This window comes from Triturus cristatus, chromosome 9 (assembly GCF_964204655.1).
Source record: "Triturus cristatus chromosome 9, aTriCri1.1, whole genome shotgun sequence".
Classification (NCBI taxonomy): Eukaryota; Metazoa; Chordata; class Amphibia; order Caudata; family Salamandridae; genus Triturus; species Triturus cristatus.
In genome coordinates this window covers 790,100,634-790,121,821 of record NC_140592.1, presented here as the reverse complement: position 1 = coordinate 790,121,821, position 21,188 = coordinate 790,100,634, and the positions used below count along the sequence as shown (strand labels likewise).

At 40.5% G+C, this 21,188-nt stretch overlaps 1 protein-coding gene across 1 annotated transcript in view; it reads right to left on the bottom strand.

Annotated features, from left to right (window-relative positions):
- The window catches only part of SLC38A6 (solute carrier family 38 member 6), a 393,044-nt gene that overhangs the window by 93,898 nt on the left and 277,958 nt on the right, over positions 1-21,188 (bottom strand). Inside the window, exons 9-10 of the mRNA XM_085626179.1 lie at positions 7,145-7,210; positions 6,921-6,974 (exon numbers count right to left, since the gene is read on the bottom strand). Of these exons, the coding sequence (XP_085482305.1) occupies positions 6,921-6,974; positions 7,145-7,210 (120 nt within the window). The remainder of the gene's footprint in view (positions 1-6,920; positions 6,975-7,144; positions 7,211-21,188) is intronic.

Here is a 21,188-nt window from a genome sequence, read left to right as displayed (position 1 = left end):
GAGAGTGCTGGTGTTCATTACAATCAACTGCTGTCCTCCAACTGCGGCCTCAATACTGGTGCTCATTTAGGATTGCCACCTTTTGCACACAAAAAAATACCAGCCACCATCCCAGGTTTTAACAGTTTGCAAAGGCATGATTTGTTAATGGAAGTTTATATGAAATTCTCCGTATTTTTTTTTTTTTAAATGCCCTTTCTGTCTTTGATAACGTTATCAGTCAGTGGTCATTACTGCAGCTTGAGAAAACATTTTATACCGTTTTCTATTTACATGCACTGTTTAAAGTATGTACAGATATGGGTAAAATACCTTTTGTACCTGCTAGGATATTAAAATGATTACTATACTGGAGTCACGATTGTTGTGCTGTTTTCTGTGATAAATTACCTCAATTCTGCTACTTGGTGCTGGGGTGGTAGTAGGTAGGCTGAGGCAGAGGTTCTCTTTCCTGGGGCGCAGTGCTGCAGAGAAATGTGGCATGCATCACACTCAACTGCTGTCCTTCAACTTTGTCATCAATGCTGGTGCTCACTGTACGGGAAAGGCTGAGGCAGGAAATTGAACATCAGACCTGCACTCTTTGGACACGTGTGTTGACGGGCGGGCCGGCAGAAATACAATCAGATCATCCTGCCTTTTATCCAGCCTGCGCCGACTGGGCCCCCTGGCATTGTCAATCAATAATAATGGCATGATGCATTACGGCACTTTGGACTCCAGGCCTCTCTGTTTCCAATGTTGGACCCGGCCATCACTCGATGTTCCAGGAGGATGTGAGAGGCTCCAGACAGGGTTTAATCTCACTATCAACTGCGTATTAATTAGCGAGTCACTGTCAGACTGAATCAGAGGAGTCACTCAAGGCGTCTGGCGCCCCCGACGACTCCAAACGTCCCAAAAAGCTCCAGACCAGGTGGGTAGATGAATGAATGATGGAATAGTTTGGCCTTCACACATTTTAACATCCAACCCATGCCAGTGATATATGTATATGCAGTGCTGTAATAGCTGGTAACTTATAATTACTGTTCCATGTCAGCTACGCAACGCATGATGGAGATTAAGCCTCGAAGTCGGAGAGTCGATGCCGATGAGGCTGAGACAGACTAAGGTAGGCGGCCTCAGGTTTGTTGTATTATTTTGTTTTAAAAAACACTGCAATAGTTGCTTACTCACGGTTGCTGTGACGACGGAGGCAACAAGTCTGTCACATAGCCCCAGCGGCACCAGATCAAACAAGACACACGCACCGGTGGCGCCAGCATTACCGAGCTGAGCTGGGGCAGTTCTGCTGAACTTTAGTTACCAGAGCAAATTCATAATTAGCATAAGCAGAAACTATTCAAAGTCATTGACAGGACTCTCGCCAGACACTTACTTCTAGTTCTGTGCAGCGAGCGAGACCAGCATGGCAATAATGCCGGTGTGAATAGCCTTGACGCACAACTGGATTAGGAATGCTAGTCCCACCTACTGCGAGCACGGCAGGCGCCAACGAATGGAAACGCCTGGGCATATGTGCTAAGATCTGGGCTCCAACTGCACCGTGCACTGCAGTGATTCAGATTTCCCGCGCTAGCTAAAAGGGAAAGCAGCAGTGAAAGGGGAGATTGTTGGGAGGCTGGTAAGATAAATAAATAACGGGAAGGCAGCAGCGAAAGCCGAGGTTGAAGCTAATAAAACGACGAGGAACCCTCGCCAGGCACTTACTTCTAGTTCTGCGCAGCGAGCAAGACCAGCATGACAATAACGCCGGTGTGAATAGCCTCGAAGCACGACTGGATTAGGAATGCTAGTTCCACCTACTGCGAGCCCGGCAGGCGCCAACAAATGGAAACGACCGGGCATATGTTTTAAGATCAGGGCTCCAGCTGCACCGCGCACTGCAGTGATTCAGATTGCCCGTGCTAGCTAAAAGTGAAAGCAGCAGTGAAAGGGGAGATTGTTGGGAGGCTGGTGAGATAAATAAATAACGGGAAGGCAGCAGCGAAAGCCGAATTTGAAGCTAATAAAATGACGAGGAACCCTCGCCAGGCAGTTACTTCTAGTGCTGTGCAGCGAGCAAGACCAGCATGAAAAAAAGCAAAAGTGAAAGCGCAGCGCCTTGTGACAAAGTAGTAACCTGATCCACAACAGATGGTGCCAATGCTCGCACCCGACAGCTGTAGGCCATGGGAGTGAACATTTACAGAGAAGGCTTTGGCCAATTGTGTGCTGTAAGCCACACACAAAGGCCAATAGAAAGTGTGGGAAATAAAAAGCCACATGCACAAGTTTAGTGAAAGTCTGGAGAAGTCTGTAGTGATTACAAGAGGCCCTCTGCTTAGAGCATCGCATGCGTGCTGCGCTAGGCGAGACCTAAAAATGTTAACTAAAGTGTGAAATATTTGCAGAACAATGACTCTTTTCACCAAGCTAAGAAAAATAATGTGGTAGGAATCTCTCCTTTACTGATAGGGCACGAATCTCTTTGAAAAACTCTATAATGTGCATGACAAACATTCATACACTCTATTGGGGTCCATCTCCAACTACTCAATGTCTTTCAGCAATGCAGTGGTTCTGATATAGCCATGCAATGTCCTTGAAGAATTCCCTTCACTCAGACTAATTCACCTTCTCAGAAGCTCGTGACTGTCCACTACTTGGTGCTAATGGCTCTAATTCTCTACTTGATCTCTAAATTAAAGTTAGAAAGCATCTTACTTTGAAATGTTTTTCTTTAATAATTAAGGGATTGCTCATGAAGGATAATCTTTTAGATATGCAAGGTCTTTTATGGGTTTTTCCTTGAGAACATGTCACGTTTCCCTTCAGTGTAGAAGGATGCCGACTCACTGGCATGCATTATGTTCCAACAAACTTGGATTGGCTAGAAGAACCAGGACTCCGCTCACAGTAAGTGGTAAGCAAACTACATAAACAGATAAAAATGTATGCAGAGTCCAAACATTCTAAGACAATGTTAGTTCTCAGCAAAATTGTCCCACCTTGTCTGGCCTCTCTACTTGTGGGTCTTACAAGCCCTATTGTGGCATGGGGCCATGGCTACCTGTAGATTGTCTCTCTGTCGACTACAGTGGATTTTACAATGGCTGCATTCCTTTTGTGCAAACCTGTAGGATCCTCTTCACAGCTTGTGAAGGAACTCTTCTTATCATTTGCGATGGTGAGCTGCCCTCAGTTACTCTTACGCTGTGGAACCTATTGGGCATAGATGAACAGACTCATTGAATAATAGGCAGTAGCTGCTTGTGTCCAGTACATGTTCTACACTGATCAACTGTCACTCCTAGGTCAACTCTTTATAGAGGGTAGAAGAACTGATACGAAGTAGTGGTCCCTATAAGGGAGAGAACCGCACATCAATATGAAATACGTATTTGTAACTAACAAAAATAGGGGGGGGGGGGGGATTTGTCACTATAGTAAGACTGGGTGCCCTTCTGAATAACAGTCTCCAAACACAAGCAGATACACGTGTCCCTGTGTTTGGAGATTGTTATTCAGAAGGGTCGCAAACTTACCAGGGCTATGCCTCCCATGTTCATCATTGGATTTTACAATGTTGTGGAACTAAATGGACGATATGTATAGTCCATGTAACGGAATTGGATGTAACATGGGACATACCATAAGGGTCGTAATCCTAGAGACTAGTACGCCACTATATGTATAATACATGATTCTATGCTTTGGAGTGCGCAAACGGATGTTTGCCTTGGATTCACCCACACCAGATTACACCAGACTCGTATTCCTATATCGACTTGAAATAGTCTAAGTATATAAAAAACACGTGTCGGCAAAATCGGGTGCTGGGAATCTTTGAAAAAATAATAAAAAGTGAATGAATTACCACCTGACGACGTCTTTGGAGCACTTACTTGTTTTATTAGATTGTCCTGCTTAGGATTGTATTTTAACTCAGACCTTGCTCATTACCTGTCCAATACTGTACTTGGATTGTTATACATAATAATGGGTGTGCTGTAACAGCTTTTTTTCTAATGTATCTCTATAGAGGTTGTAAGGCTAGCTGCCTGTAGCCAGTAGAAGCAGTGTACTTACTCTTTTGTTCGCTCATAGATGAACTCTATAGAGCACTTCTATGACTCTGAAAACAGAGCACGCATGACCACTGCCCTCTTGCTTCAGGGTTGACACTGTAGGGCTTTTGTCTGACTTTATTTAACCAGTGCATGCCTGAGTTGTGCTTTTGTTGCCCTGGCTAGCCCCCAAATCATATTTAACATGGTTGAGTTGCCTGGCATATGCCTGTGGATTGCTCCTGAGCACTCCAGAAAGGACTTTTGCATTCATATATGATAGCATGGTAATGTATATGTCCAATGGCACCCTCCTGCTGCCCTGTTAATTATTTAGAGGTAGCCATGGCTGACTGAAACCAGTAAATACAATGTGCTGTTCCCCTGTAAATCAGGGGAGAACTCTATGGATATCTGCACAATGATTCATAACAATCAAATTAGCTAAGATGCCTGCTTTCTATCTCTCAATAATTTTCCCACCATTAAACATAGGCACTGAGGCAATATAACCAGCATCAAACAAACAAGGTGATGGATAGAATGCTTGAATTACTCTAAAGCCACTGGTGATTGCTCGGGCTGAATTCTTTATCTATCTTGACATTCTAGACAAAAGGCAGTCTTACGCAGATGAGCACCCTGCTCATAGGAACAGTCTGTTCCGAACTGCAAGGCGAGGCCCCTTCCAGAAGGGTCCACAAGCAACCCCAGACTGCTTTTTCCCCATTTGGGGCTCGTTTCTAGGGTATAGCTTGAGTCCTGTGGCATAGTGAGCATTGAATCCACATCTGGGATACACCATCTCCCTTTATGCAGCAACCTGAGCTGTGGATCCTGTGCTCACTGTGCCAATGAAACCAAGCTACACCCGACTGAGGACGCCCAGTAGACCATAACTGGTCCTGGGTTGCCTGTGTTCCAGTTTGAGAAGAAACCATGACTTGGAAGTTCAAGCTGGACTGTTCCTACTGAGGCAGGACCAAGGCTGATTTGCATATAGCAGTGTCTAATCTGAGATGACATGGTAGGGTGTAGACCAGAGTATTAATCAGTGGCTGACATTAATTCAAGCATTCCATCCATTACGTTTTGTGTTTTTTGGATTCTTCATTAAGACTAAGATAAAAAGTACTGCTCTTGTCACTCAGGCAAGCCACCTAATCGCTTTCCACGCAGGCCAAACTGCAGTACAATACTCTTTGAGCTAAGCACTCCTCTGGAATGATAAGTGTCACCCTTCTGGGAATTCACTTTGGCGTGTCTTTGTGGGTTTAAAGCACTCTATAAATATAATGGCAATAACAATACATTTACTTGGAGACCACATCCAAACTCTTCGATTCGCCTGCCAAACTTTAGAAGTTCTGTACATTTTTAAAGTAATATTGAGAATTCAGTGGTGACAAGTTAGGGTTCGTCTCAAGATTAGCAATGGAGCTTAAAGACATCAAATAAGTTACTATGTATTAACAAGCATTGGCATAGCCAATAGGTCTCGCCTTTGTGACCTTATAAGTGTTTAGCCATGCAACAGTTGCATAACTAAATACTTATAAGGTCCCAAAAGCGAGACCTATTGGCTATACCAAGTGGCCATGCGGCCGCAAAAGTGAAAGTGATCGCGATCAAACATCAAAGCGGCCGTGAAAGTGAAAGTAATCGCGGTAAAGCGCGGCGCACGCGCCCGCGCACATGCACTGTAGCTCTAGGCTGGCCTGGTAGCACTTTTTGGAGCCCTCTCAATAAGTCTCGCCAGACCAGCGCATGCGCTGGGTCAGGCGAGACCTAAAAACAGAAGGTTGAAAAATTTAGTTTTACTATAAGTTACTGTTTCTACAAAAAGTGAGCATGTTTAGTTTCAGAAAGGAGATACTTGGTTAAAAACTCGAGGGGGAAAAAAGATCTAATGGATGAACAAAAAGATTCAAACAAGTCTGGCCAGGTAAAGGTTTACTTGTACTCATGTAGTATCGTTCACAAGTATTTGCAATTTTTCCCCAAAATTTTGAATGGCTAACAGAATCTTATATGAAAATGATTATGAAATTTTACATCAGTCAATTTCTGCCTATGCCCCTCCTAAAATGAACAAGCATTTGCAATGCAATAGGTCTCACGTTTGAGAGAGTTTAAGCTATTGGCATTGTAAATGATAATGTCTTTGATAATTAACACATAATTAAAAGGCATTGTCATTTACAATGCCAATAGCTCAAACTCTTGTAAATGTGAGACCTCGGCCGCCACTGTCCCGGGTTGCTTGGAAAGTCAAAGTGCGAATGGCGCGCTGACTGTTGCAGGAAAGCATGTCATGCCTGCAGTAGGAAAAACGCAGTGAAGAAAATAGTGCTGACAGACTAAATAAGACATACAATGTCACAACAGAAGTAAAAAGGCCAGTCCTCATGGAAGGTTACAAATGAAGACAAGGCGATACTAAGGAGGGCCCAAAAAGCCTATTAATGAATCAGAAGCCAGCATTTCCAAAAGACAATGACAAAAGCCAATATAAAATATGGGCAGAGAGTGAGAGGGGCTTCAAGTCTATACACTAATACAACATGCCTCGCAAAGCAGCACATGTGCTGCCAAGGCTCGAACTATAAATTTGCTCTTTGTATAAAGGGACTCTAGGTTACACACAGGATTCTTGGCATGTTTCTTCTCGATAGTCCAAGATGCATGTTTGTTAAAATAAAGGACACAGATTCTGGAAAATTGTGATAAAGAATTCCGTCAAAACTCAAACACAAGTAGACACACCTCAAATTATTCAAAGTTTTGACAGAACTTGCAAATGTCATTTAAAATATCAAACCATAATTTTCTGACTGCAGACTTGATCATTTATAGTCAAAATCATACCTCTTTGGAGAAATTAAACAGCTTTGGTTTGCATTCATCACTGGAATTTGCAACCTGTAATAGGGATGAGTGCAAATAACTGAACATACTTTTCAAGTTCAATATGTTAAAATGGCATTTCCAGTATAGATTATTCATTTCACTACGTTTTTAAGCATGTATGTATTCCAGTTACTTTTAATCACGTTAACACTACAAGGTCTGGCTGGTAATGTGCTTATTACCTGTATAAGTTCGATGTTGTGGTTCAGCGTAAGTGGACAAGGAATATACCATTTTTTTATGACAACCTAAAACAGAAGCATATATACATACAGTTAATAATTTCGATGCTTCATGATATAAAGCACTTATGTCGGTACTATACCCGTGGCGTTAATGGTGGTGAGAGAAAAATACGTGTGGTTATCGAGTTAATAGATATTTTTTCTGCTTCACATCATAATGAACATATCTGTCGTACTAGAAGACGCAGTTGTAATACTGGAAGCCACCCCTTTACGCACAATTCCTATAGATATGTCGGGAAGATGTTTACTGCTAGAGAAAGCTGGCAAAATATAAGAGAAAACGGAATTTGCTGACTTCTATTCCCCAAATTACCGGCTCAAAATGTCAACACATGCGAAGGTGGTGCTGCTAATGGTATTGCACGCTCAGCCGTTCCCAATGTATTTGCTGGCCAACTTCATAAACCGGATTTTATATGGCTATTTTGGGAGAAATACATTTCTGTGACTTTATTACCATTAAGACATATATATCATAGCACGTTCTCTGCTCTAACAAACTATTCCTCACAATCTAGCTAGCCCCACATCTCTACCTTTCATGCCCAGGTTGTTTCGATACCATGTTCTACCTTGGATCCAATGGATAGTGCAATACAGTCTACCTGCACAGACATTTCCAACAAGTACCCACACTACCCGGGCTGCCACTTCTCATGCCGCTCCTGGTATCTTTGCTGTTAGGCTTGCTTCGCCAGCTTCTGCTGTCCATGCTCCTACTACTCATGATTGCTGCTACCGTGTAAGTATTATGTGCCCTCTGCCGGGTCTCCACTGTCATATTATTTTGGCTCTGTCAGTTACTATGTTAGTTGTCTTTTCAGGATCCCACTGCAAAAGGCAAACCTTTCCCTTGAAATAGTATCATGCTCATAAACTTGCAGCCCATTGGCCCTCTTTTTTATTGCTGCAGGAACCACAATACAAATCTAGGCACCAATAAAGAACTACGACTTTTGAGCAAAGATGGAACAGCCCAGAGCACACGTATAGGTTGAACGTTACAGATCCTCAAAAAAAGTGGGAGTCTTGAATGAAGAATTCTCTGTTCTAAAACACACCTTTGCTACCATTCACATATTACACATTTATATGCCTTTTTTCTACTACATCCAAAGAGTTTTTATGGGGAGTGGATAAGACCTTACCAAAGCAGTTACTGGCCCCAAACATAAATTATTAGATTTGTTACTTTTATATTTGTTTGAGTTCCAATTAATTTTATATTTTAACAAAGGGGTCTATGTCAAGTCTTTAGATTACCTCAGAAAGCAGATGAACATTAATTATAAGCAATGTATACATAAATAAAGACTTTGGCCCTCATTAGGATATCGGTTGGAAAGCCTCCAACCGCATGCCAGAGGCTTTCCCTCCAACATCCTTAGTTTGACTTCAGACTGCCGTATTCTCCCTGCGGCCTACGGTTGGGGGCCGAGCGGGCATCTATGGTGCCCCCCTGTAAATTCCTGCACCGTGTGGCAAGCATCATGGGTGCAGGTATTTACACAAACTCCCATTTCTCTATGGGAGCTTGTGTTGCGGCCGGTTTCCGACCGCCTCACAAGCTCCCATAGGGACATGGGAGTTTGTGGACTCACCATGTGCAGTCGCATCGTAATAGGGGGTGCGGAACCGCCGACCTATGGTCGGTAGGTTCTCCCACAGAGACAGTGTTGGGCGGACGCAAGACTGTCTGACATTGTAATAGGCCCCTTTGTGTTTATATTTAAAACCTGTTATTTACAGAATTGGAAAATAATCAAATCGTAAGTTATCCATGTCAAAAACAAGTACATTGAAATATTCTTAAACCATTTTCAAATTTAAGTTTATACATACCTCGTTAATGTAAAGAAACAATGATTTTGTTTACAGGTCTGCTTAAGATAAAATCTGCATTCTTACTCCGATATAAATATTACATTTTGTTAAGTTTTTGTAGCTCCTATTATAAAAGGCAGGATCTGCTTTTGTGCATGGTATACATTTTACTTAATCAGTGCGACTGAGCATTTGTGTGTGCAATAACTGAAGTTTCTAAACCAAGCATTTTTAATGTTTTAGCATGTTTTAGGTGCCATTACGGGACTTAGGTCGTCATCATGATGCCGGTCAGGCGGACGGACGGCCTCTATTGTGGCAGTCAGGAGACTGCTGTCAAGCGGACGGTGTGACCGCCGTATTTGGATTTGACCGCCAGCCTGGCGGTCGTAAAGTCACCAGTACCATGGCATGGCCATTCTGCGGCCCTGGAAAAGGGCCGCAGCACATGCCGCCGCTGTGCAGCACATGCCGCCGCCGTGCAGCACCTCCTGCACATCCGTGCATTGTGTGCCATGCACCATGTCATGCATGGCACACGGTTGACGGAGGTAAGTGGGAACACTAAATGTGTCCCCAGGGAAACTTTACATTGACCTACGATGGCTGGGGGCCCTGTTTGGGCCTCCCCTGATCCCTATCTGACAACCTTTTGAAAAGGCTGTCAGAAAGGGATATCATAATACCGATGGCGGTGCCTGCCTCAGAACTGCTGCCATTCTGGGACGCTCCTCCGACTGCTGCACCGTCGGGATCTATGATCCTAGCAAAGGTAGCGGTGTATTGCGCCTGACTGCTATGGGTCCAACTTCCAGTATTGTGATACGGCGGTCAGACCAAAGGGTTGTCGGATCGCCACCGACAAGCAGTCAGCAGTCCGACCGCCGGCATTGTAATGAGGCTCTGTTTGTCTGTTTTTTGCTGAAAGCAAAAGAAGCCATTTGGCATTAATTGTCCAATAGTAATTTATAAGCCACATTCTTAATTCCCTCACCAAAAGAAAACCCTAGGCCCTTCACCTTCATATTTTCGCATATTATACTGTGCTGCAATTATTCCTAACTAAAAGAAAGTAACTATTTTTCATCTATAATTGGTATTCATTTAAATTCTAGTAATTCTATGAAGGACACAGTTTTTCAATGTCGTCCAGCCCTCATGTAAGTTGTTTGGGCAATATCGACAGTGTCATTGAATCACCCACCTTCTCTGCAGATTCTATCCCTGCTTGAAGATTCTCGTGAATGCTTGTGGTTATTTTGCAAGCATTACAGCCATCTAATTTTTGCCTTGCGTTTTATAAAGAATACTCCACTTTTTTATTTGAGCTTACTAAACAGCATATGCGTTGTCTATAGTGAGGCATGCTGTGGCTTACCAAAAACAGAGGTGCTTGGAGACCACTTACCATTGGATGGCTTTCCCTGTCACTCATTTGCCTGCTTCTTATTCGTGTCCCAGCTAGTCAGTCTTGCGTTTGTACCTCACATAGATCACTGCCTCTTTACAATCTCCCTGAGTGGCGTGCATCTTTGTTTCCATTTTTTGCTTTTCAAGCAGTATTTTTTTTTATTTTGTGTGAAGTACTCCATTAAGGTGTGTGTGTGTTTTGAAGCTGTGTCCCTCATGTACGTCTCTTCCCTTGCACTCTGTGTTCCTCTCATTTGCCTGACTGCTTCACCCTGACAGCTTCCTCTTGCGCTTGCCTGTGAGCTTCTCCCAATTGCTTTTTTCCAACTAGGTGGTCCGTGTTGCTCTCCCCCAAGCCCTGTCTTACTTTCGCTCCCACCCTGCACCCCCCTCTGCTTTCACGTCCCCTCCAGTCCTAATCCCGTTGCTTTAGCATCTCCTCCTGTGTTGCTGTGGTGTTACGTTCTCTCCTGTGTTGCTTTACAGTTAGCACCCTCCTTCCCCTTTTTTGTTTCTCCATTTCCCCCATCCTCCCATGTTGTTTTTCTTTTCTCACACCTTCCTCCGTTTTTTCTGCTCCCCGCGTCAGCTCTCTTTTAGAAAAAATACTTTTGCATGGTTTATTTTGTTTTTAGTTAGCAATCCAGCTCGGATCAGTAACACTCAAAGTGCTTCCTTGATAGAAGATCTAAATGTACTTAATTTGATCCTTACTAACTAGCTGCTCACTCATGTGGCTGGGCATCTTTTAGACCCACTTTATTTTCCAAATATAAAGGACCTGATGACAGAGCCTCCCCTTCCACTCTGCTGGTCTGACCACTTCACCTTGCATTTTACGCTCAAGGCCCCTTCTCTCCTTCCCACAGCACAGTTAAAACCCTTCTAACTACGATACTGAGGCTTCTCAGCTTTTCAATGAGAGAAGGGTCTATGCCTCAGAGATGGAAGCATGCTATGGTCCTTCTGCTCCTGAAAAAAAGCTCACTTGGACTCCTCCAATTTTTCAATTTTTTGTCCCATCTCTCTGCTACCAGTCTTTTCCAAAATTTTAGAGAAACATATGAATGCCCAGCTCACCGCATTTGTTGAAGCCTAACATTTTTCCATCTCTCGCAATCCGGCTTCAGGGCTGAACATAGTACAGAGTCGGCCCTCCTGGACGCCACTGAACTTCTAAGAGAACATCTTATGATGTTGGCACCGCCACACTCATTCTATTAGATCTGAATGTGGTTTTTGATATGGTATCCCATTCAATTTTGTTAGCTAAATTGGAGGCATTGGGCCTGGATGATTCAGCACTGGGATGGCTAATGTGTGCTCTAAGCAACAAGACCTGACCTAAGGAGTTCCACAGGGCTCTGCTTTGAGCCCCCTTCTTTTTAAAATCTATGTCCGCCCATTGGCAGACCTAGTTGAGAGTTGCGGACATACCCTTTTTTCATATGCTGAGGATACTTAGATTATTTTCTCTTTATTGACGGCACAGAATCATGTCTCTTTAATTCTAAACCTGGGCTTGAGCAACATTTTGACATGGATGAACAAGAAGTCCCTCAAGCTTAATGGGGACAAGACAGAGGTTGATTGTGGGTAAGAACGCCTTTTTGTGGGGTTCTAGACACTAGCTGGAGTCCCTTGAGACCCTGCTCACCCCGTCTACTCTGGTGAAATACCTGGGCACTTCATAGATAATAAACTCTCATGAAACCACTAGTGGCTAGAGGTACTGCTACTTGCTTTGCAGTTCTCAGATGGCCTAAAAAGCTTCTTTGGGTAATCCCTTTAGCAGCGCAAAGAACGGTCATTCGGGCCTTAATCATATCCAGACTGGATTATGGTAACATGCTGTACCTAGGCGCTGACAAGACCCTGATTCAGCGCCTTCCGATTGTACAAAATGGGGTTGCTAGGCAGGCTGTTTTCTCATTTACCAAAATCTGCCTCAGTTTCCCATCTGGTTCGGGAATTCCATTGGGTGAGGATCATCAAGCGCATTGAGTTCAAAGCACTGTGCTTTATGTTTAAAGCATAAACAGGGCATAGGCCCTCGCTACATTCAGGAACTGGTGGTTCCCTACCAAGCCAACTCGCACCCTCAGATCTTCAAATCAAACACTGTTCTCTGTACCAAAGTTTCGTTTAACCCGCATTAAAGGCCGTTCTTTTGCATATCTTGGCCCTAATTGTGGAACTCTCTTCCCTTAGCTTATTGCATTGGACTTGTACGCTATCCTGCACCGGGAAATCCTCTGGGGTAGCTGCCCGCATTACAAATTGCATAATAAAAATAATAAATTAGGTACATAGATATCATTCTGATTTGAAACCTGATTACATAAAGAGTTTCTAATGTGTTTGCTAATTGAATAAGGGGTTTAAGGACTCCTGTTCTTTTTATCTATGTTAATATAATTATCCAGTGCCATGGTGCTGCTCACAGCAGAGGTGGTCTCTGGGTGTACTTTTCTCATTCGTATATTTGTTCCCCAAAGTAAAACCCTTAGAGACAACGGAGATCTCCCTTGGACAGTTTGACCAGTCGATGGTTGTTGTTATGTTTATCTTTAGAATAAAACTAAAGAGGCATCTTATCATAATTTATTCAGAGATCTATACACCACATAATATATTTAAAGTGATTCTCCATCTCATAAGATGCCTAAAGTTTTCAAAGAGATATTACAGAATCTATTATACATATAGACAAAATCATTATCTTTTATCGCAGTTTTACTGTTTCATTTTGCAGTGTTGTCGTCACTCATAGTAAAATACAGAAGCACATCACAAAAATTATGTTAGCAATATAAAATTACTATTTGTAAATAAGGCATAATGAAGGCAATTCATAAACATACTTTGGGAAACGTTAACAAAACAATCAGATAAAAAAGCTTTACTGTTAAGGTCGATAAAAAATTCCTCTTGCGCCAAGCAATAGTGATGAAGTGCACAGGTAAATATAATGGGGAAGCTAGTAAACAAAACGCACGGTATATTTACAGGTCTGTACATTGAATGTTCGGAAAAGACGGCTTACACATTTTTCTCGCTGCATTTTATACATCCAGCAGAGTGATAGGAAGTGCAAGTTTCTTTGGCGGACTCATCACAATCGCAGACATCATGCACATTTTTATTTCTTGACTAAGAGTTTGCGTATTTATAAATTGGCAGTACGCCTAACGAAAATTGCACATAAATAATTCCCCAAATTCTGCGAGTGATCCACCAAAAGATATAATTCACCTTTATGAAGCTCATACACTCCAAATACAACTTCCGCCTAGAACGAGGCACCACACTTGGAACAATGATAGCTAGTCTCCAAGACTATCTATCATCCTGCTTTTAATTACATGCGATGGTGATTTTCTCAAAGAACTCCCACATTGCAAGATATCTGATTAACATGTACAAAGTGTAGGAATCCTAGAAAATCAAGAGCTATGAACGATTTTAATTAATAAGTCAGCATAATATGGGTCCAAGTTATTAGCCTATTAGAAGTTCCTAGCACAATACAAATTAAAACGGTAGTGTACTTAATAGTAGTAATACCCTATTCAAGCTTTGACACACCTACATGTGTGCCAAAGGTAAGAGTTAGAAAACTATACGTTTTTATTCTAACAGCAATCATGCTGGAGCAAAGGTGCCCCCAGATATTCGACCTATAACAGTTGACACAATTACTTTAGCATTTTAAAATTGGATTTGGATAAGTACATCGTGAGTCAAAGTTAGATCAAGAAGCTTTTATAGCTCACTCATCTGAGGTCACAACTAACAACCATTTCCAAAAGTAACATGAATAATCAAATGTACCATTTTTTTTTGTTTGTTACATCATTAACATAAAATGAAAACACCAAGGCACAGTGAGAACTAAGAACCATTGCCTTGTTATAGTTTCATTAATGACTAAACCTTAGTTAATACAGTAAGATGTAAAATCATGCAAACATTGGTTACATTGATGTTTCGCTGCAGATTACAGACTCATGTAAAGGCCTTATGTAAAAGCTGTACATCAAACTTACAAGTTTAAAAAAATATATATATTTTCAAAATGTATTTTCAAAAACAAAACTTCTCATTTCCCATGGCGTGGAGGGTATTTTACAGTTTTCACTGCCCCTTACTGCCAGAGTTTTCCAGATGGTGACGGACGTGAAAACTGACAGCTCTATCCACCCATCTAAATTAGGTGGGCTGACATACCGGTCAACATCTAATGGTCGTTTCTCCGTTGGAGGGGTGTAAACACCGTGGAGACTGAGGTGTCTCCACCGTCGGCACATATATAATATGTATATATATATATATATATATATTCAATAAAAAAAACATAGGTTTCACACACGTTATAGTTAGGAATTAGCATTTAAAAAACCTTGCAAATTCACTGAAAAAACCAGAGGTTTCACACATGTTATAGTTAGCTGGTCATTTTACTCGTAAAAAAACAATGAAATTCCCCCGTTATAGTTAGTTCAGCTAACTATAACTCGCGCGCCCGCAATCCACTGCTGATGACGTCACATATTACATCACTCATGACATGGTCAGTGACATCACTCATGACATCACTGATGACATCTCAAATGACATTACTGATGACATCATCCTTGTGATGACGTCATCCAGTGAGTATGTGTTTCGCAAGAATTTCAATATATTTTATATATATATAGGGATAGGCCTGTTAAAGAATGAGTGGGTGTACAAGTGTGTAAATGGATGATTTTCTGTGGTGCATAACATGATTCTTTAAGTAAGTCATTAAATGTATCTTACTGCAGACTAGTGACTAAACTGTGTAAATGTGTGTATGTGTCTGTATGTTGGTGTATAGGTGGCTGCATGGTTTTGAGAACAGCTATATGAGTCTCTATATGGGTAATTGATTGGTTGTCTGAGTATCTGTATGGGTTCGTGAGTGTTTGTGTGGGTAGGGTGTGTGTCACTCTATGCATAGATGTGTGAGTGGGTGATTCTATGGGTGAATGGTTTTAGGAGTGCATCTGTGATGGACTGTATGGTTGAGTGAGTGTATGTATGGGTGTGTTAGGTATTGAATATATATTTCAGTAGTACATTTGTGACTAACTACATATGTGAAAGGCAGTATATGTGCGTGTAAGAGTATATAAGTGAGTAGATATGAGAGTGTGTGATTGTGAAAGTGACTGTATGATGAGTGTGTGCTTGTATCAATGATTCTATTAGAGTGTAAGAATGTGATACTATTTTTATGAGTAAGTGAACTTGATTGTGTTTTACTGCATAGGTGAGAAAATGGGAGTGTGATTATTTGCATGACTGAGTTGGTGTAACAGTAGCTCTATGGATACCTGTTAGTGTGTGAGTGTCTATATAAGTGTTTAAATGTATATTATAGTTTTGTACGGAGTGACTGTAAGTATGAGTGACTGTACAGGTGAGCAAGTGGAGGTATATGAAGAGCAAAGAGTGGGTATGTAATGATTGGTATTGCAGTATATATGGTTTTGAGAATGGAACTCTTAAATTTTTAGTCGGTGTATCAAAGGTTATATTAGGGTGTGAGAAGATGTGGTAATTTTTCTCATGGATGACGTCATCAGTGATGTAATCAGTGATGTCATTTGAGATGTCATCAGCGATGTCATGAGTGATGTCACTGACCAGGTCATGAGTGATGTAATATGTAACGTCATCAGCAGTGGATTGCGGGCGCGCGAGTTATAGTTAGCTGAACTAACTATAACGGGGGAATTTCATTGTTTTTTTACGAGTAAAATGACCAGCTAACTATAACATGTGTGAAACCTCTGGTTTTTTCAGTGAATTTGCAAGGTTTTTTAAATGCTAATTCCGAACTATAACGTGTGTGAAACCTATGGTTTTTTCAGTGAATTTGCAAGGTTTTTTAAATGCTAATTCCTAACTATAACGTGTGTGAAACCTATGGTTTTTTCATTGAATTTCAAAGGTTTTTTAAATGCTAATTTTTTATTTTTTTATTATATTTTGTATATATTTCTTTTTCAAAAATTTCCCTATGTATACAGTTATAAATTATCTGTACCCTTTAACTTGGTGTGGCTCATTTTTTTTAAACTTTGAATTTGGATAAAGTTGAACAGCATAGTTAATATCCTCTATTAAGTTATGTCCACTTTTTTTTTTTCTATAAATTCTTAGGGTGCGCGCTCAGAGCGCGCACCTAGTACGTTTGCGTACGTTTTTCATGTATGCAGGTGTACGTTATCTACGTACGCATACATACGTTTTAGTGCATGCTCGCAGCGCGCACCCAGTACGCATGCGTACATACGCATGCGTGCGTCGTACGTGCTCCACGCGGTACACTTGCGTATACGCGTAGAGTACGCGCGCTGACGTTCGCGCATGTGCGCGTGCTGCGTATACGCGTTACGTACGCGCATAATACTTATGCGCATGTGCGCGTACGCGTTGGCGCATGCGTAATTGCACCGTGCGTGCTCGGAGGTTGCTCAGTGCGTGCACCTCGGGTTATGTGATTAATAACACAACACTTTTAATTGGTTTTCATTACTTTCAGTTTCAGATTGTTTCAACACCACACCCAATCCCCTCATGGCAAGTCATGTGATCAAGAAACATCACTTTTCATTGGTTCAAAGTACTTTCAGTCCCAGATTCTTCCAAAATCACACCCACCCCCCTCATTGTTAGTTCTGATTCCCATGGAGAAGGAGCTACTCTGTTTTTGTGAGACAATGGCAGAGCACCAGCCACCTTCTGAGAGTGAACAGGACACTCTTGAGAGACAGAGGAAGCAGAAAGACTCCTTTATATGGCAGTTTTTCACTTTTCCTGAGGGACAAAAGAAGATGAATGCACCAAAGGTCACCTGCATACTGTCAGCGCACTTTGTCATGTGGGAATGCTAATAAGAAGTACTCTTTTAGTATTCACACTATGATGAGGCACGTTGAGGCAATGCATCCTGTGACTTTTCGTCAAGCTTCTGGAGCAAACCCTCCACCTGCTCAGCCGACGACATCTGCAGTAGCTCAGCCGAGCACATCTTCGGCAGCTCAGGCGAGCACTTCTTCTGCGATGGTGCCTTCACCTTCTTCCACACCTCTGGATATTCGTCCTTGTTTTGGGAGGATGAGTACACACTGCATGGATTGTGGTACTCTTATTACTTTGGGTGAGAGCAGTATTGATCTCATTCAAAGAAAATTTGAGGAGCATCCTTGCGAAAGGCCATAATTTTTTTTTCTTTTTTTTTTCGTTTTTCACTTCCTCTGTCCCTACATTAACTCAATGGCTCTTTTAAGAGCCACCTAAAATCAAAACACAAAAACTTGTTTTTTGAATCTATTTTTCTGGGTTTTTTGGGCGCGCACCCAATGGGTTTTTTAAAAAAAAAATAATCATTTTTTTCACTTTTAGTAAACCTTCAGGGACTCCCTGACAAAGAGAGGGAAGTGGCAAAGTAATTAAAAAAGGGATGGTGTACATTTCACACATGAAGGGAAGAGAGTCTTCCTATTAAACTTTAAACTCTGCATCAGTACTTACCTATAGGTACCCTATCAAAAAAGATAATAGCTCATTTTAGTGCTGCATTTGAATTGGCTGTATTTACAAGGAGAGGAAAAGACACACAGAGTGGCTTATCCTCTCCTTGTAAATATGGAAGAGCACCCTGCGCCACTAGTACGTCAAGAAAAGTGACGTAGTGGTGGTGCAGGTGGCTTGTAAATCTGCCCCAGAGACGTTAAGGAAGTTAAGGGTAAAACAGACAAACAGAGAGTGACAGGTACAGAGACAGAAAGCAAACAACTGAGAAGGAGTAAGGCAGTTAAAAAGACTAAGACATATGGATACAGAGAAAGAAACATGGATGAAAAATTAGTGATGGAGGTAGTAAAGGTAGGGGACTAGTAGAGAAGGAGTAAGGGAGTTACAAAAGAGTAGTAAAGCAGGAAGAGAGAGTGAGAAGAGAAATGAGAAAAGCAGAGTAAGGAGAGGTGAAGAAAAGGAAGCATGAAACGAAAGCAGTGACACATACAGATATGTTAAACTTACCTGACCATCAAAGTAAATTATTTAGAAATAAATGTTTTTATTTAATTGCAAAGAAAACTGAATAACATCTTCTAAATTGTCTTTCTAGACAAAAAGTATTAATATTCAACAATACACTTTATTAAACAGTACATGTTTTTTCATATTTAGCAAAGCAATTTTTTGCCCTTTTTTTGCTGTTTTCAGAATGTTTTGATTTTCACTGAAAATAGTGAAATCAATTGTATTCATCATTTAACAGCGGGCAAAAAAAAAACAATCTGAAAGATTGTTTAAAAAAGCCCCAAATGTATCCTCACTAAAACATACCTTAATAGAAATGTCAAAAATACCTTTTAAGAACAATAACAATTTTCAAGAAATAACGTCTCTAAACCTTGTTGCAAAAGAACATTTTCCAAAATAATATCTGTCAAAGAAGTCCACAATTGTTTGTTTTACCTTTCCTTAAGGCCAAATGGTAAGTTTAAAATCCCTTTTGAGTGAAATATCCAATTTTAATCCTTTTAAATTTTAATAATGCTTTCTTCCGATGATGATGTTAGTATTTAAAATTTGGGTTTCAGAAAAATTAAGTAAGAATTGGGTAAATCATAAGGCAAACGTTGCTTGAAAATCAATTGAGAATCATTACACAGTGTCCATCCTTTTTCACATTTAAGATAAACTGTGTAATGACCAGAAGTTATAGAAGAACCATCATGAAAAATTATTGCAACTGTAACAAAAGTTTTCCCAGATATGGATAATTGGTTGCCAACAAACTTCTTTAGTAAAGTTTCCAATTTTGTTCCATCAGCTCTACAACGTTGTACCATTAAAATTACATACTGTCCATATTTCTTTAAAAATAACGTTGACAACATTTCAGATTTACATTTATAACATTCCATGTTGTGATTAGCATCTTTAACTAATTTACTAAAAGTCACTGTTTTACTTTCTGGTAATGGTAAATATATGAACCTTTCAGAATCAACATTACTACTGCTTGTGTTCATACAATTATCACAACAATGTTCCCATGTATAAGAGACACCAAACACATTTTCTACTTCTACTCCTTCATCTTCCAGTACCATCAGGATATACATCAAGAATTCCTGTGCATCTTGCTGGACATTTTGTGTAAACTGTGTACATCCAGAACATTCATCTGAAAGATTTCTAACATCAGAAGCACTTTCTATTTTAGTTTTATCATTACTCAGCTTCTCATAAAGGAGACTCAGCAAAGAACAGAATCTTTTTTCATGATTTAGTATTATCTGCTCTTGCAAAGTTTCAAGATAAAATACAACATTCAGCACTACATTTGCGTAGCAGTTGACACCAGAGCTATTTTCAAAATGACAACCAACAACCTCTTCCACACTGTCCTTTTTCTTTTTGCTTGTAGTCACATCACTGTCTTTTTGTTTTCTCTTCTGTACATCCTCATTACAGATATTCTCAAATCTCCTTTTCCGACAAACAACACGTTTTTCAAACACAGGATACTGACCTAAATGAGGAGCATAGCTTTTTCTTAATCTATTATACTCCTTTACACAGTTTGCATCAGCACTTACTTTTGAGTCATCAAAGTCTATCATGAATAAACCAGATAATTTTTTCACGCGTGACAAAGCAACATATGCCATACCTTCTTTGAACACAGTAGACCCAATGTTTACAAAAGCACTATCAACAGTTAATCCTTGAGACTTGTGAATAGTTACAACATATGCTAGAGAAATCGGAAACTGCTTCCTACGTACATATAAGTCTTTCACTAGCAAAAAACGAACTGAACAACGATTAATCACTTTAACCTCTTCAATCTGATCAAATTTTATTTTTAAGAATTCAATTCCATCTTTTTTCTGGTACTTTACAAAACCCACAACTTTACCCATAGCTCCATTCACTAAACCTTTTTCTACATCCAAATGCGTCTTAAAATTACTCTACAGTTCATACACACATAAAGATTCTTTTCCAAACCAGCTGTTTTTGAAATGTTTTTCTCCAGAGAATCCAATTTAGTAGCCAATTTGCCTGTCAATATAATAGTTATTCGTTCATGTTGAATTTTATCCACAGCTTCCAGTTTTATGATCTCTTCATTTTCCAATTTCAAATGTTCTTGATTGAATACAGAGCATTCATGTAGTGTTGGCATTAAGCAGATTACAGTATTTTTTTCAGCAATTTTCTTGTATATTTTCTCAGGAACTATTTCTTCTGTTGTAAACAAATTACTCAGAAATCGACTCTGTAATGCTTTTCTGCCATGTTCTGTGAGTAGTCCAAATCTTATATCTTTCAGAATACTTACATAGTCCTCATCATTGGCTTGCCTCATATTGGTAATGAGTTCCTTATACTCAAAATATGTCCAAATATTTACATTGCCTATACTTCCTAATGACTTTTTCGTGTCTTCATGTGTAAGAGTATGGAATACCGGTTGTCCTTTAACTGGAGTAAGTTGCAAAAGATCCCCAAAAACTATGACGTGTTTTCCTCCAAATAACACGTCATACTCTGTCTTCAGAATTTGCTGCATTCTTAAATACACAAAGGCAAGCATTAAGTTTGATACCATGCTTACCTCATCAATAATGAGTACTTTCAATTTCTTCAATACTCTTGAAACTTCCAAGCATGCTTCTCCTGCTAG